This window comes from Microcaecilia unicolor, chromosome 7, assembly GCF_901765095.1.
Source record: "Microcaecilia unicolor chromosome 7, aMicUni1.1, whole genome shotgun sequence".
Taxonomy (NCBI): Eukaryota; Metazoa; Chordata; class Amphibia; order Gymnophiona; family Siphonopidae; genus Microcaecilia; species Microcaecilia unicolor.
The window spans coordinates 94,803,558-94,818,676 of record NC_044037.1 but is presented as its reverse complement, the minus strand read 5'-3'; the positions used below and the strand labels follow the sequence as shown (position 1 = coordinate 94,818,676).

Genomic DNA, 15,119 nt, shown 5'->3' with positions numbered 1-15,119 from the left:
CTGAAAAACAGCCAAACAGCCTGTCGGTTGTAAGACAAGTTTAGTCAGCTTGAGACCGATACCCCTGTCAGTATGATCCAACTGAGTGGTTCCTGATGAAGCCCTGTTATGGGTGAAACGAATCGGGCCCCGTTGAAAATCAACAGTTGAACTGTGGGGTTGTCAAGCCAGCATTTATTGAGCTAAGTTGATGCATGCCATGCTGTAGCTTGAACAGATTTTGCAACTCAGTTATCTTTAATATTTGTGCTCTATTATGGGCTTTTTTGTATAAAAACTTGTGCTCTGTTATGGGCAATTTTGTATGATGCTCCTATATGGGCATTTTTGAATGAGTGGAGTAGGGAATATTTACCCCATGAAAGAAACTTGATCACGGGCATAAAGTTTTTTTTATAGATAATAGTGTCTTGTTGATTAGACCTTGGCAGTAGCCTTGGTTTCTGAGGGTATTTCCCACTTTCCTCATTTCTTTACATTCTTTCCACACAACTCTTTGGATTGTGTTTGGCTGTTTTTCAGTTCTCTGGACTATTTTAAAGTTACCATAGTATCAGTATAAAGCATAACTAACAGTCACAGGAAATCTCAGTTTAGACTTTTTCATTTAAGCCACTTCAAAGAATGCTCTTTCAATATAAACAGAAAGCAAGAGAGATCACGTGATGAACTGAGGAGAGCGGACGTGTTGTTTCGCTCCTCCTGACACCCTTAGCCAACCCCAAAAACTTACATTAAACCCGAACGAACTTGAAGAAAATAAACCAGAGTTTGAAGAACATACGGACCTTTATGTGATCCAAAAAGAAACGGTGATGCCCGGAAAAACAAACAAGAAAGAGACAGATAACCAGTGCAGAACGGGAGAGGCCAAGTTGACGCTGAGCCCGATGTTAACACCAGCGCCGGCATTGCAGCGTCTCATTGCAACTCACGGAGGCAGTAAAGGAGGCGATGGCGCCCCAATTTACGCAAATAACTGAGAAACGTATAAGTATGGAAACCATATTTGAAGATACAACGCGGAGAACAGGCGAACTGGAAGGCCGCGTTTCAACCCTGGAGTGCGCGGAACCGACTATGCAGGAAAATATTCAAGAGATGAAGCAGACTTTAAAAGCACAGGCGCAATTAATAGACAACCTGGAAAACAGGTCGAGAAGATCAAACCTACACCTGGTTGGAATCTCAGAGGCCATGCCAGATAATATCTTACCAACCTTGCTAGAGCGGTGGCTGCTGGCGGAGTTCGCCCTCTCAGACAGTGTGGGCCCACTGTGCCTGGAACGCGCCCATCGTGTGGGACGGAAAATGGGAGAGAGAAATCGCCCACACGTGGTAATAATAAAGGTACATAACTTTATTCATAAATCCGAGATACTGAGAGGAGCAAGACTTAAGTGGGAAACGCTGGCCTATGAAGGAAACAAAGTGAGAATTTTTCAGGACTATTTGGCACTGGTGCAAGACAGAGAGAGAGCTTATGCAAATGGCTGGTAGAGAAAAAGCAGTGATTTATGTTAAGCTATCCAGCCCAATTGAGGGTGTTGCTGAACGGTACTTGGAAGACTTTTCAATTACAGGAAGAGGCACAAGAGGCTTTGAGAAATCTGCCTGCTGAGGAGAACATGGACACATGAGGTGGAGCACGTGGAAAAGATAGACGAAATGCAGATTAATTTACAGACGGGCACCACACTGAGATAATCAGGTATAAAGGAGGATTACAAAAAGGGAAGAAAAGAAAGAAGGGTAGGGTCCTTATGGGTAATGGGGGGCACAACAGGGAGATATTAGGATCATACACAGAGGGGTATTGGCTGAGGGGATAGGAGCCATCATCTACGATGTTATTTTCACATCCAGAGATGATGGATGGGAAGAGGAGGGGTTTGGGAGGGAGAGGGGAGAGAGGAAGGAAGGGAGGGAGGGAGGGAGGGGTTAGAGGGGAGAGAGGGTGGGGAAGATAGAAAGGGAGGGGAAGACATAGGACCGATATACCACAAAATATTAGTAGGCAGAGAGAAAGGAGTAGTAAAAAAAAGGATGAGTTGGGGGGTGAGGTGGAGCTGGGCGCCAAGATCCCCTGAGTTCACATACAGCGGAAAAACTTTTTGGAGTAAATATGACCCAACCTCAGACAACTAGGTTTATAACATGGAATGTGGGGGGGGGGGGGGGGGGGGTTCTCATCACCAATTAAAAGGAAAAAAAATTTAACTGCATTTAAGAGGCACAAGGTGGATATAGCATGCTTACAGGAGACACGGCTAATGGAAGCAGAACACCAAAAATTAAGTAGAGAATGAGTGGGGGAAGTACATGCCTCCTCATCAGAGGGAAGACATGGGGGAGTGGCGGTCTTAGTGCGGAAGGGCCTTGCAGCAAAAACAAAACTGATACTGACTGATCCTCAGGGCCGATATGTGCTGGGGCACGTATGGCTGCAGAGTTTGGAACTCCTGGTGGTAGCGGTATATGGCCCCAACACATATGATCAGAGGTTTTACCATCATTTAGTGCAACAATGCAACCAACACCCAAATCTTCAGTTGCTGATACTGGGAGACTTTAATATGGTTGTAGACCCATAGCTAGATTGCTCGGAGCCTAGGAAAGCTCATAGAGGAGGGCCAAGATCTAAAGCACTTTCACACTTTATGACAGCGACGAACACAATAGACGCATGGCCTGTGTTGCACTCCGGAGAAAGAGACTTTACACATGTCTCAAGAGCTCATGGAACCCTGTCCCGCATAGATTATATCTTAGTTGATAGAAAGCTGTTCCAGAAAGTATATGCTGTAGAAATAGGGCCAGAAGAAATTACAGATCACTCGATGGTATGGTTGGATCTGGAAGCTACAAAATTTTACCAGGGGCGAGCGGGGTGGAGATTCCCCTCCTATTTGTCAACACACGCAGACTTTAGAGAATATGTGAGAATAAAGTGGGAGGAGTTTGCCAAATGTAATGAACAGCATGAACATAACTCAGCGCTGTACTGGCCGGCGGCCAAGGCGGTGCTGAGAGGAGAAGTAATAGCTTATGTCTGCGCGAGGAAAAAAAGCTAACGGCAGCTATTGTACATTTGGAAGCACGGGCGAGGAAGGCTAAAAGCAAATATATTCAAGCGCCAAACAGGGAGAATCGAAAGCAACTACAGGCCACCCAAATAGCATTAAACTCATTGCTACAGGAAAGGGCTATTAAAGGAGCAATATATTATAAATACCGGCTGCAAAGGTTTGGTAATAGAACCGGAAATCTACTGGCCCGGGTGGTGAAAACCTGGGGGGGAAACAGAGTAATATCTGCAATTAAAGATGGAAAAGGAAAGATACACACAAGCAGTGAAGAAATAGCAAAACTTTTTCGGGAGCACTTTGGCCAGGTATATGAACCATACATGGGAATAGATAAAGAATCATTACAGGGCTATTTAACAGCATCAGGGATACCAAGTTTAACAGAACAGGCGATCCAGATTCTCAATAGCCCAATTACTGGCAAGGAGATACAAGATACGATTAAAGCATTACCTGGCCATTCTGCACCAGGCCCAGATGACTTTATGGGAGAATTTTACAAAATGATGCCCCAAACAGCTTTAGTAGCACTGCATGCATACTTAGAAGATGCAGTGGAGGAAGGAACATTTCCCCAGCATAATAATATGGCATTAATAATGTTGCCACCCCTCTCGGCTGGACTATACTGATGTGCTCCCAGATATCTGTTGTTTGTAGTCATGGCGAATATCCAGGGAGCACACACTCACAGCCGAGGGAGTGGAACAAATAAACTACTACTACTACTACTAACAAACATTTCTAAAGTGCTACTAGGGTTACGCAGCGCTGTACAATTCAAACATAGAAGGACAGTCCCTGCTCAAAGAGCTTACAATCTAAAAGACAAGAGAACAATCTAACCTCGTCCTTTACTCTCAAAGAATAAAGGAGGAAAAGAAGCTAAATTTAGGATTTGTTCCTGAACTGGAAGAACCGCACCTTCAGATTTGCAAATTATCTTTTTCTTTATTGAATACAAATGCAAGCAAATTTTCATTCAAATAAACTCAAATTCACAATTACTGTGAGGCTTAATAGAACTGCAATAACATATTCAACATTCAAATGTAGTTTTACATGTATACCTTTAACTTGGTCTGTTTCTTTCAACAAAATCACCTAAAAAGGCATAAAAGAACCTTTTCAGATAAATATTTAAATTGTCTTTTTAATCAAAATCAGATATTTGTTGTTATACTCTTTCCTTGCTATTGATGTCAGAATTTGAATCTTTATGGGTATTATGGATGTTTGTGCAAGGATCTCACTTGAACCCAGAACACTTAAGCAAGTCCGGAAAACATGGATTTTTTATATTTGATGTTATTCTGTTCTTTAGTTTTCCCTTAGAATGTTGTAAACCAAAAAGAATGATATGTCCTTCAACACCCTTTGCAAATGTCACTTAGCTGTGGTTGAATTTATTTAGGTGAGGTCTTTCTTGCGTTGGAGCTCAGCCGGAACCCTTCAGAGGATAATTCACTGATCTCTTCTCCCTAAACCTCACTTATAAAGAAAATAATCAGGGAAGTAAAACCTTAAAACTCCCTGCTTGTCCAGGCTCTGGTGACTATTAATCATTTCTCAATACTGTGGCCAAACTTTTTAATTGAAATAAAATAAGTTAAAGGTTTTCTCACTAGAAAACCTATTTCTCACTGTTGTTTCCCTAGTCTAAAATGATCCAGCAGGATTCAACATTCCATCTCACAGACTTCACATAAAAACATAACATTTCACTTCACAGCTATCAGATCTATCTGAAAAATACAGCACACTCATACACAGGCAGTGCTGGATTTTCTTTATTCTGAAGTCAGATTTCAAACCTTGCTTGCACTGAACTCAGAACTCTCACAAACAACACACCTTTTCCACAGACACAGCCTAAAAGTTTCTGTCTACAAATAACAGATTCACCTTCAATTTCCCCTTAAATCCCCCTTTAAATTCTAGCACATTTATTTTCCTGACACCCTTATAGTTTCTCTCACTTAGAATAACTACCAGCAGAAATCACAGTCTCTCACACTTCTGCCAGTCTCTCTCAACATGAGTCGCAACTGTTTTTCCCTATTCTAACAAGAGTAGGCAGCCATGTGTCCACTTAATACCTTAGCATACAGACTCTCAATTGTAACCCACTTTTTATCTCTTGGAACCCAGTTCTATCTCTGAAACACCCTTCACACTCACCTCAGCTCACTTTCAATATCAAAATACCCTTTTTCAATGTCACTTATTTCACTTTAAACTCAGAAAATATACTTTTATTTCTTACATTTCACACACTTAACAAACGTTTTTTTCTCTCCCAGTCATTCCCTGCTCTGGTCTTCAGTTCACTCCGCAGCAGGGTTGCCAGCTGGGAAAAATTTTCCCAGCCCGAAACAGCCGTAAACCCGCCCAAAAACCGCCCGTAGCCAATCCCCGTCTTCCGCGTCACCGAACCCCGCCCCCGCATCACCTAACCCCGCCCCTATGTCACTAGCCCCACCTCCCACATCACTAGCCCCGCCCCTACATCATCCCTGACGTCAACCCCGCCCCTGAAAGGCTTCTATTGGTCCAATTTGGACCAATAGAAGCCCCGGAAAAGCTTCTATTGGACCAAATTGGACCAATAGAAGCATCGGAAAAGCTTCTATTAGACCGAATTGGACCAATAGAAGCACCGGAAAAAACCACCGAACTCGCACAGCGGCGACGGGAAAACCGCCCAAAAAACCGCATCCCGCGGCCGGCGAAATTTTCCCGCCGCCGCTGGTGAAAACCCGCGCAATTGGGCGGTAAAACCGCCCACCTGGCAACACTGCTTCGCAGTCTCCCTGGCAACTCACCCCCCCTAGAGCAACACCTGACGTCCCTCAACCAATCAGCTTGTCAGCTAAAGACTGTTTTTTTTCTCTTATCTGTTTGGTTTAGAATCTTGGCTGTCCCTCCCCCCATAGAAGTAAATGCAAAACTTACTACACAGAGAATTTCAAAGTCAATTTTAACCTGACTTGTACCCAAAACAGCAAGGAACATTTTATAGTACAATCGCCACTTAATCATGGTTTATTCCTTGAAAAATAAAACCATATTTAAGAAACATCTCACACTTCACCTAACTCCATTAATAATTTCCAAACTAACTTTAAACCTTTTCCAGCCAGCAGCATCCACCAAAACCCTGGCACAGCCCCCCCAGAGCCCCAGGAAAAAAAACATTTAATATACGTGGGGCCTGAGGGGGCCGGAGCCCCCGCAGATTCACCCCAGGACCCCCCTCCCGGCGAACCCACCCCCGCCGCCGCCTACCTTTACTTTTGCTGGCGGGGGATCCCACTCCCCGCCAGCCGACGTCTTCTCAGTCCTTCCTGCTCTTCAATTTGTTTGCTGACGTCCTGCACGTAATTGTACGTGCAGGACGTCAGACTCAGAGAACAGTTCTGTTCTCTGAGTCTGACGTCCTGCACGTACAACGTGCAGGACGTCAGCAAACAAATTGAAGAGCAGGAAGCGACTAAGAAGAAGACGTCGGCTGGCGGGGAGTGGGATCCCCCGCCAGCAAAAGTAAAGGTAGGCTGTAGCGGCGGCGGGGTCGCGGTGGGAGGGGGGCGGCAATTTCGGCGGTGGGGGGGCGGCGCCGGGGGGAGGGCTAAAATGTGCCCCCTCCCCCCGGGCTCTGGACCCCTCACCCACGGAAGGCTGGCTACGCCCCTGATATCAACCAATCTCTTTACTGAATGTTGATATCAAAATATTAGCCAAAATATTGGCAACAAGACTGGCCACATATCTGCCAGATTTAATAGGACCTGAACAAGTAGGATTTGTAAAAGGCATACATTCCTCAACTAATGTACGTAAATTACTGTTAGCAATGGGGAGTGGCCAGATGAATCAAACACCAGCAGTGCTTCTGAGTCTCGACGCCGAGAAGGCGTTTGACAAAATAGGCTGGGAATTTTTATTTGGAGTATTAGAACATATGGGGATACAAGGATGGTTCCTACAGGCCACACAGACACTGTACACAGACCCCACAGCGTCGGTCCTACTTAATGGAGTGCGGACGGATCAAATGCGAATAGGACATGGCACCCGCCAGGAGTGTCCCCTATCACCATTACTTTTCTTGCTGTCAATTGAACCGCTGCTCCGCACCCTTAAGAATGATGGAAAGATAGAGGGCATGGAGGTGGGAGGTGAGACGGTGCAAACTAGCATTTGCGGACGATTTGTTGGTGGTGATGAGAAACCCACAGAAATCCCTGAAGGCGTTTTGGGCAAGGATAGACCAATATAATGCACTTTCGGGGTTCAAAATAAATTTACATAAATCGCAGTAGCTGACTATCTTCCCCGGGGTAGGAGTAACGGGGCTAGAGGAAAAGGGAGTGGCATATTCAAGGGGAGCAATAAAATATTTAGACTAATTAGACCCCTCAGGACCTAATTAGATTCCTCAGGACCTAACACAGCTGTGTGCCCAGAATGTGAATAAACTCTTAAAAGATATAGCAATTAAACTGAAAATCTGGCACTTCCACTTTCACTGCTCGGCAGAATAGCATTGTACAACATGATGATATTGCCAAGATGGATATACGTGTTTCAAACACTACCCATATATCTGACAAAGCTAATGGAACGCCACATCAATAAACTGCTTCAGAGGTACCTTTGGAAAGGGAAAAAAACGAAATTGTCCATACAGATTATGCAAATCCTGAAAGAGTATGGGGGCCTAGGGCTACTGAGTTTGCAGTATTTAATCGTGTCCTGTGGAGTCCAACATTTGAATGACTGGTTTAGAAAGTCGAATGAATACTCTGCTACCCAGATGGAGTTACAACTATTTGGCCGGGATAACTTCACAGGATTTCTGCATGGCAACAAACGAAACACTCCTGAGGTTCTGCAAAAAACTCACGTTCTCCCCACAATAACTGCGGTATGGAAGTGGATTTGCAAAGCGCATGGTTTTACATACAAGGTCACCCCATATATGTTGATCTGTGGAAACCCAGGGTTTGAGCCTGGGAATTGTTATACTGTGTTCAGCAGATGGAAGACAAAGGGGATAGAATACTTGTACCAAGTGCTCACAGACGAAGGGAGAATTAAAACGTTTCAAGAGCTGAGAGACCAATTTGCGATAGAGCCTGCAGACTATTTTCACTGTTATCAATTGAGACATTACGTGGCAAGCCTATCATGGACGAATCTCACGGAGAATGTGAGGGAGGAATTGGTGTCCGCGATATAGTTGGCGGCGCAACAAAAAGTGCCAATGGCATTTCACCATCGCCACATTCGGGACACAATGCCAGAGTTGGATTATGCGGGATACGTGGAAAAATGGAGCCAAGACTTAACACTTCTAGTAACAGAGACAGTATTTAAAGAGCACGTGCTATCTCTTTGGCAGACATCGAAACTGGCAGAACACTGGGAATTACAGTATAAGTTTGCCTTAAGGCTTTATGTGGCCCCAAGGAGAGCATTCCAATTGGGGTCATCTCCAGATGGAGCATGTGGGAAATGCCATCAAGAGGGAGATACACTAGCCCATATGTTTTGGTGCTGTCCGAGGGTGGTCTTGTTTTGGAAAAATATCCTCCGGCAGGTATAAGCACTCTGGTCAAGGAACTGGGGATATACCCTGATGCTACTCTTTGGTAAGCCAAATTTAAGCAAACCCACACCAAAAGGATTTACAGACTTTGTAAGAAGAGCTACAGTAGTAGCAAACTATGCCAAAACATTTCACAGGACCCCACAGTCATCCACAAAGGAAAGATATTCAACATAAAGGAATCTTTCACTTCCTCATCTTCCAATGTGGTATATATCATTCAGTGTAAAAAATGTAACGAAAAATATCAAGCAACTACCACCTAACACCCTTCTGGTCACGATGGATGTAGAATCACTATACAGCAACATTCCATATGCGGATGGCATAGCTGCATGTGGAAGACTCCTAAAAAAATCCACACTGGACCATCAATATTCACCAGAAACTATTACAAAATTAATCAAATTCATTTTAACTCACAACTACTTCTGCTTTAACAATGATATCTATCTACAAATAATGGGCACTGTGATGGGCACCAGGACCGCACCCCAATATGCCAACCTTTTTATGGCTGAGCTGGAAGAGACATATCTGAATACACACCAGACCAAACCTCTAAAATACTACTGGTACATCGATGACATTTTTATGATTTGGACGGAGGGTGAAGAAACTCTGAAACAATTTTATTCTGCATTCAATACATACCATTATACTATCAGATTCAAAATTGACTACTCCCCAGAAAAAGTCAATTTTTTGGACCCCACGGTCTCAATCAGTGATGGCTGTATACAAACATCTATATACAAGAAACCCACAGACAGATGCAGCTACCTCCACAACTCCAGCTTCCATCCTTCACATACAAAAAGATCCATCATTTACAGCCAAGCCACAAGATACCACCGTATCTGCTCTGACCCAGGGGACAGAGACAGACACCTTAAAAGCCTGACTGCATCCTTCAAACAGAAAGGCTACAACCCCAAAATAATCTCCAAGAATATTGCCTCCTCCCTCAAAACACCCATGGAGAATCTGCTACAGTACAAGGAGAAAAAAGCCACAGACAGAATCCCCCTTGTAGTGACATACAATCCAGAGCTGGAAAAACTGAGGAAAATCATAAGAGATCTACAACCTATACTCCAGGAGGATGAATTACTGAAAGAGATATTCCCATCCCCACCAGTACTGGCCTTCCGACAGCCACCCAACTTAAAACACAAGTTAATCAGAAGTAAACTTCCATCACAGACTGAAAAGGAACAGAAGGGCACACTTCCCAGTAATTTATCCAGTTGCAAACTATGCCAAAACATTTCACAGGACCCCACAGTCATCCACAAAGGAAAGATATTCAACATAAAGCAATCTTTCACTTGCTTATCTTCCAATGTGGTATATATCATTCAGTGTAAAAAATGTAACGAAGGATGCTATATTGGAGAAACAGGCCAGATGCTTAAGACAAGATTCAATTTACATAGACATCACATCAACAATACTGGTGCCAGTAGGGCTCCCACCCCTGTTGGTCAGCATTTTACAGGACCAGGACACTGTACCAGTGACTTCACAGTGAGAATCCTGAAAGGTAACTTTAAAACCATACAAGAACGTAAGACCTTTGAAGTCAGAATGATTGAATATTTTAACACCCATCAGAAAGGACTTAACAAGGATCTGGGGTTCCTAGCCCATTATAAACCATAAAGCTGTATTTCTCTGTTGATCACCCTCCCCTCACCTATCCACACCTATCCTGTTAGAATATCAATGATATGCTTTGATGTCCCCATGCATACCTCCTACCCACCCCCATCCTCCCACCCTGTCAGACTGTCATAGTAATGCTTGAATGTTTTCACTTATATACACTGTCAGCTAGCACATTTGCTTATTTCCGATCTGACGAAGAAGGGCAACCTTCGAAAGCTAATCAAGAAATGTATTAAGTTATGTCCAATAAAAAAGGTATCATCTTATTTTCTTTTCCATGTTTTATTTTGTTTGATTTCTATTGATAACCTTAAGTAGTAGCAAAGAAAGCTATACTGCAAGAATGATTGGGGAATCGACTACCGTCGGTCCAGTACTGGTGGACCCAGATGCTGTCACTCCTGTAGGTGGAACAGATAGAAGTACGGAACAAGCCGCAGATGATAAAGCAACAATTTGAAAATAGATGGGCACCATTTTGGGAGACCCTGACTCCAGCAGCTAGGAATCAGATTTTGAACTTATAAACTTTTATAACTCCTTATTCTGCTTGACTGATATGTAAGGAAGGGGAGGGGAAGGGAAGGGAGGGAGTAAGCGGGGAGAAAATGTTTTAAAAATTATGAAAAGACTAGTAAAGAAGGCCCGTTTCTGATAGAAATGAAACGGGCGCTAGCAAGGTTTTTGTTTGAGTGTGTATGTTTTACAGAGTATGTGTGAGATTGACTGTGAGAAAGAGAGAGAGAGAGTGAATGTGCAAGTGTGTGTGTGTGAGAGAGTGAGAGAGTGAGTGGGTGTGAGTGTGTCTGTGTGAGTGTGTTTATTTTGAAAATGAGTGTGGGCTAGTGTGTATGTGAGACAGTGAGTGTCCTCCCCTCTCCCCCCTCTCAGGTCTCAGGAGCCCTTCCACTGTGGTTTGAGGACCCCTCTTCCCCCTCTCTGTGGTTTTAGGGCCCCCCCTTCCCCCCTGTGTGGTGTAAGGGACCCCCTTCCCCCCATGTATGGTGTTAGGGACCCCCCTCTGTGGTCTTAGGGACCCCCTCCCCCCTCTCTGTTGTTAGGTACCCCTCCCCCCTCTCTGGTCTCAGGACCCCCAAGACACATGTTGTGTGTGTGTGTGAGACAGTGTGGCCATTCTGTTGCACATGAATTCCCTCTTTTCCCTTCATGTTGCTAAACCTCAGTGCATGATCCTTTTCCTTGTAGCTCCCCATGCTGTCTTCCATTATGTCATTACCTGGTCACCATTTTCATTCAAGGTGCAACTCTCCATCTCTGCATGCTGCCATTCAATCACTGCTGTTCCCCCAATCCCCAATCTGTTTTTTCATTCTTTCTCTGTCCCCATCCCAGGCTCCAGAGAAAGTCTCCATCTCCATCCACCCATTCAATGACTGGTGTTCTCCGAATCCCCAATCTGATTTTTAAATTCTTTCCATTCTGTGTCCCCATCCCAGGCTCCAGTTAAACACCTTCGTCCCAGCAGCTTCCTGTCTGATACATTTATGACGCCACATACGTCACCATCACCACCCATGGCTCTTGCAGACACGACGGGTCGGGGGGGTTGTGGGAATTGGGGTGGATAAGAAGTTGGGTATGCCTTGACGGCGTGCTGACATCAGTGTACAGGAATCCGTTTCATGCGGCGTGGGCGCACAAGGGTGGAGGGGGGTAGGAGCGTGAGATGTGAGCGGCGAAGGTAAAGTGATGTGAGTGTGCCGCCGCTCCAGTTTATGCTGTTTCTTGAGGTAAGAGCGAGATCCCAGCGTTAGGTACCCTGAGTAGCTTGGCAGTAATGATCCTTCAGTGTGTGTGTTGTTTGAGGTCGTTCTCATGTGTCCGTTATGCGTTTGACATCAGGTTTCATCTACTGTTGCGATTGGATGAGTGTCTTTGCTCCGCCCTTGACATCATCACATTGTAACGCGAGGGCGGGGCAGACACTCATGGGGAAAAATCGATCTACACCACCATAAAATTGGAAGTTTGCCAGGTTTGAGGCTTCATTTAGAACGTTGGGGTTGCGTTTTATGTAGAGATGGGGCGTGGCCAAGGGCGGGTCTATCAGTGAGGGTGAATGGTGGTGATAGGCTATAGAGATGGGGCGTGGTTGAGGGCGAGTGTATGAGTGAGGGTGAGTGGTACTGAGTGAGCTTCAGAGTGGCGGTGGGAATTATTTATATTGTGATAAAGTCACATCCAGGATAGTTGGATTAAGGCAGTTTCAGTCTGAAATACAAGTCCCAGAAGGCATTGCAGGCAAGGAGCCAGATGGTGAGATGAAGAACCCAGACTGGACTCCTAGCTGCAATCGGGGAAGACGGGTGTAAGCTGGCAGGTTGTGTAGAGTGGCTGCCACTAGGCGGAAAGAGAGTTAGGAAACCCTGTGTGCAGGAGCTCATCATTGGTCTCATTAGTCTAATGCTTAACTCAGCTGGTATGGGTGTGGGGAAGCTAATGGAAGGAGAATGATTGGTTGTGGTAGCTGAAGCCAGGGATTAATTAGGCAGGTGGGAAGGAGTCCCAGGAGTTCAGTTCAGGAGAGAGAAGCAGAAGGAGAGAAGCAGTTGCAGGCTGAAAACCCTTGGGTAGGGAGGTCCCTAAAGTATTTGCAGGCTGAAAACTGTTGGGCAGGGAGGTCCCTAAAGTACTGAAGCAGGCTGAAATTCCTTGGGTAGAGGGAGTCCCTAAAGTATTGAACTCTCCTGAAGGTAAAGAGGATAGAAGGTAGAGACTGCTGCTTGGTGACTGAACTGTGATGCTGAACTGAAAGAACTGTTCGTCTTGGGAATTGAACTACTGTTTATTGTACACTGGATAAAGAGCCCATACTGGAGCTGACTGTAAAACCTGTATTGAATCCTGGTATGTGCTGATAGCCTGCTGCTTAAAGGGGACTATTGGCCACACACTTTCAGGTGGCTTATATGTGCTTAAGATTGAAGGTGAATGTTGCTGTTGGAACTGTGTACTAGAAACCTGCAGGGAATAAAAGTCATTAAGATTGAAGTTACTGGTGGACATCTATTTCTTCATTGTACCGGGAGCCTGTGGCTGGAGGAGATTGTTCTATCCGTGGCTGCACAAGAAAGGTACATTGGTTACAAATGGCACTTTCCCAGATGGGACTGAACATGGATCCATGCAAGCCGGAGAGTCTGGTCGTGGTGGCCTAAATGCTTAAATCCTGGATGCCTCAGGTAAGAGGTACCTAGGGGGGGCCAAGGCTGGATAAAGAGAAGTGGGGAAGACCAGGAGTGGGCCGGGCTGGCTTGAAAGGGGGACCAGTGTAAAGATATCACACTTGGGTCTCTTTGTTTTTTTGGCTTTACAGGGTGAATGCGGTGGAGCCGGAAGGAAAAGCTGGATCTGGAGTGGAATGCTGGGAGCTGGGTGCTGGGAGCAGAGGCTGGGAGCTGGATGCTGGGAGCTGGGAGTGGAAGCTGGTAGCTTGGTCCAGAATCTCCATGAGGTCTGAAGATAGTGAGGCCCTCTCAAGAATTGTGAATCCCTGGGAAGGTCCCAAAGGGACTCACAATTTCTTAAGTGTGTGTGTGTGTGTGTGGGGGGGGGGGGGGGTATGTGATAAAGTCACATCCAGGATAGTTGGGTTAAGGCAGTTTCAGTCTGAAATACAAGTCTCAGAAGTCATTGCAGGCAAGGAGCCAGAGGGTGAGATGAAGAACCCGAACTGCACTCCTAGCTGCAATTGGGGAAGACATGGGTGTAAGCTGGCAGGTTGTGTAGAGTGGCTGCCACTAGGCGGAAAGAGAGTTAGGAAACCCTGTGCGCAGGAGCTCATCATTGGTCTCATTAGTCTAATGCTTAACTCAGCTGGTATGGGTGTGGGGAAGCTAATGGAAGGAGAATGATTGGTTGTGGTTGTGGTAGCTGAAGCCAGGGATTGATTAGGCAGGTGGGAAGGAGTCCCAGTAGTTCAGTTCAGGAGAGAGAAGCAGAAGGAGAGAAGCAGTTGCAGGCTGAAAACCCTTGGGCAGGGAGGTCCCTAAAGTATGGAAGCAGCCTGAAATTCCTTGGGTAGAGGGAGTCCCTAAAGTATTGAACTCTCCTGAAGGTAAAGAGGATAGAAGGTAGAGACTGCTGCTTGGTGACTGAACTGTGATGATGAACTGAAAGAACTGTGTCTTGGGAATTGAACTACTGTTTATTGTGCACTGGATAAAGAGCCCAGACTGGAGCTGACTGTAAGCCTGTATTGAATCCTGGTATGTGCTGATAGCCTGCTGCTTAAAGGGGACTATTGGCCACACACTTTCAGGTGGCTTATATGCTTAAGATTGAAGGTGAATGCTGCTGTTGGAACTGTGTACTAGAAACCTGCAGGGAATAAAAGTCCTTAAGATTGAAGTTACTGGTGGACATCTATTTCTTCATTGTACCGGGAGCCTGTGGCTGGAAGAGATTGTTCTCTCAGTGGCTGCATAAGAAAGGTACCTTGGTTACAATATAGATAAAGATTATAATGGTTGTATTGGAAATGTTTCAGAACTTGTAATGTAGAGAAAACTGTTTACTGTTGGGAGACTAATAAAAATGATTGAAACATAAACAGAAAGCAAGGTAAGGACATACTTATGAATATCTAGTTAAAATTATTTGCTAGAAAAGCTAACCTTTACAGAGAACCTTTGCAAGAGTTTTTCTTTTAGGCGGCAAGATAAACACTCTGTGCAGTTATGTGTGAATCAAACCATAGTGACTAATTAAATTAAAAAAAAAACATT

The 15,119-nt window shown here is 44.9% G+C and overlaps 1 protein-coding gene across 1 annotated transcript in view; it reads left to right on the top strand.

Annotated features, from left to right (window-relative positions):
- The first annotated feature begins 954 nt into the window (after positions 1-954).
- Positions 955-15,119, top strand: part of LOC115475021 (olfactory receptor 1019-like) — a 40,770-nt gene continuing 26,605 nt past the window's right edge. The window contains exons 1-2 of the mRNA XM_030210760.1: positions 955-1,496; positions 13,709-13,820. Coding sequence (XP_030066620.1) covers positions 955-1,496; positions 13,709-13,820 — 654 coding nt within the window. The remainder of the gene's footprint in view (positions 1,497-13,708; positions 13,821-15,119) is intronic.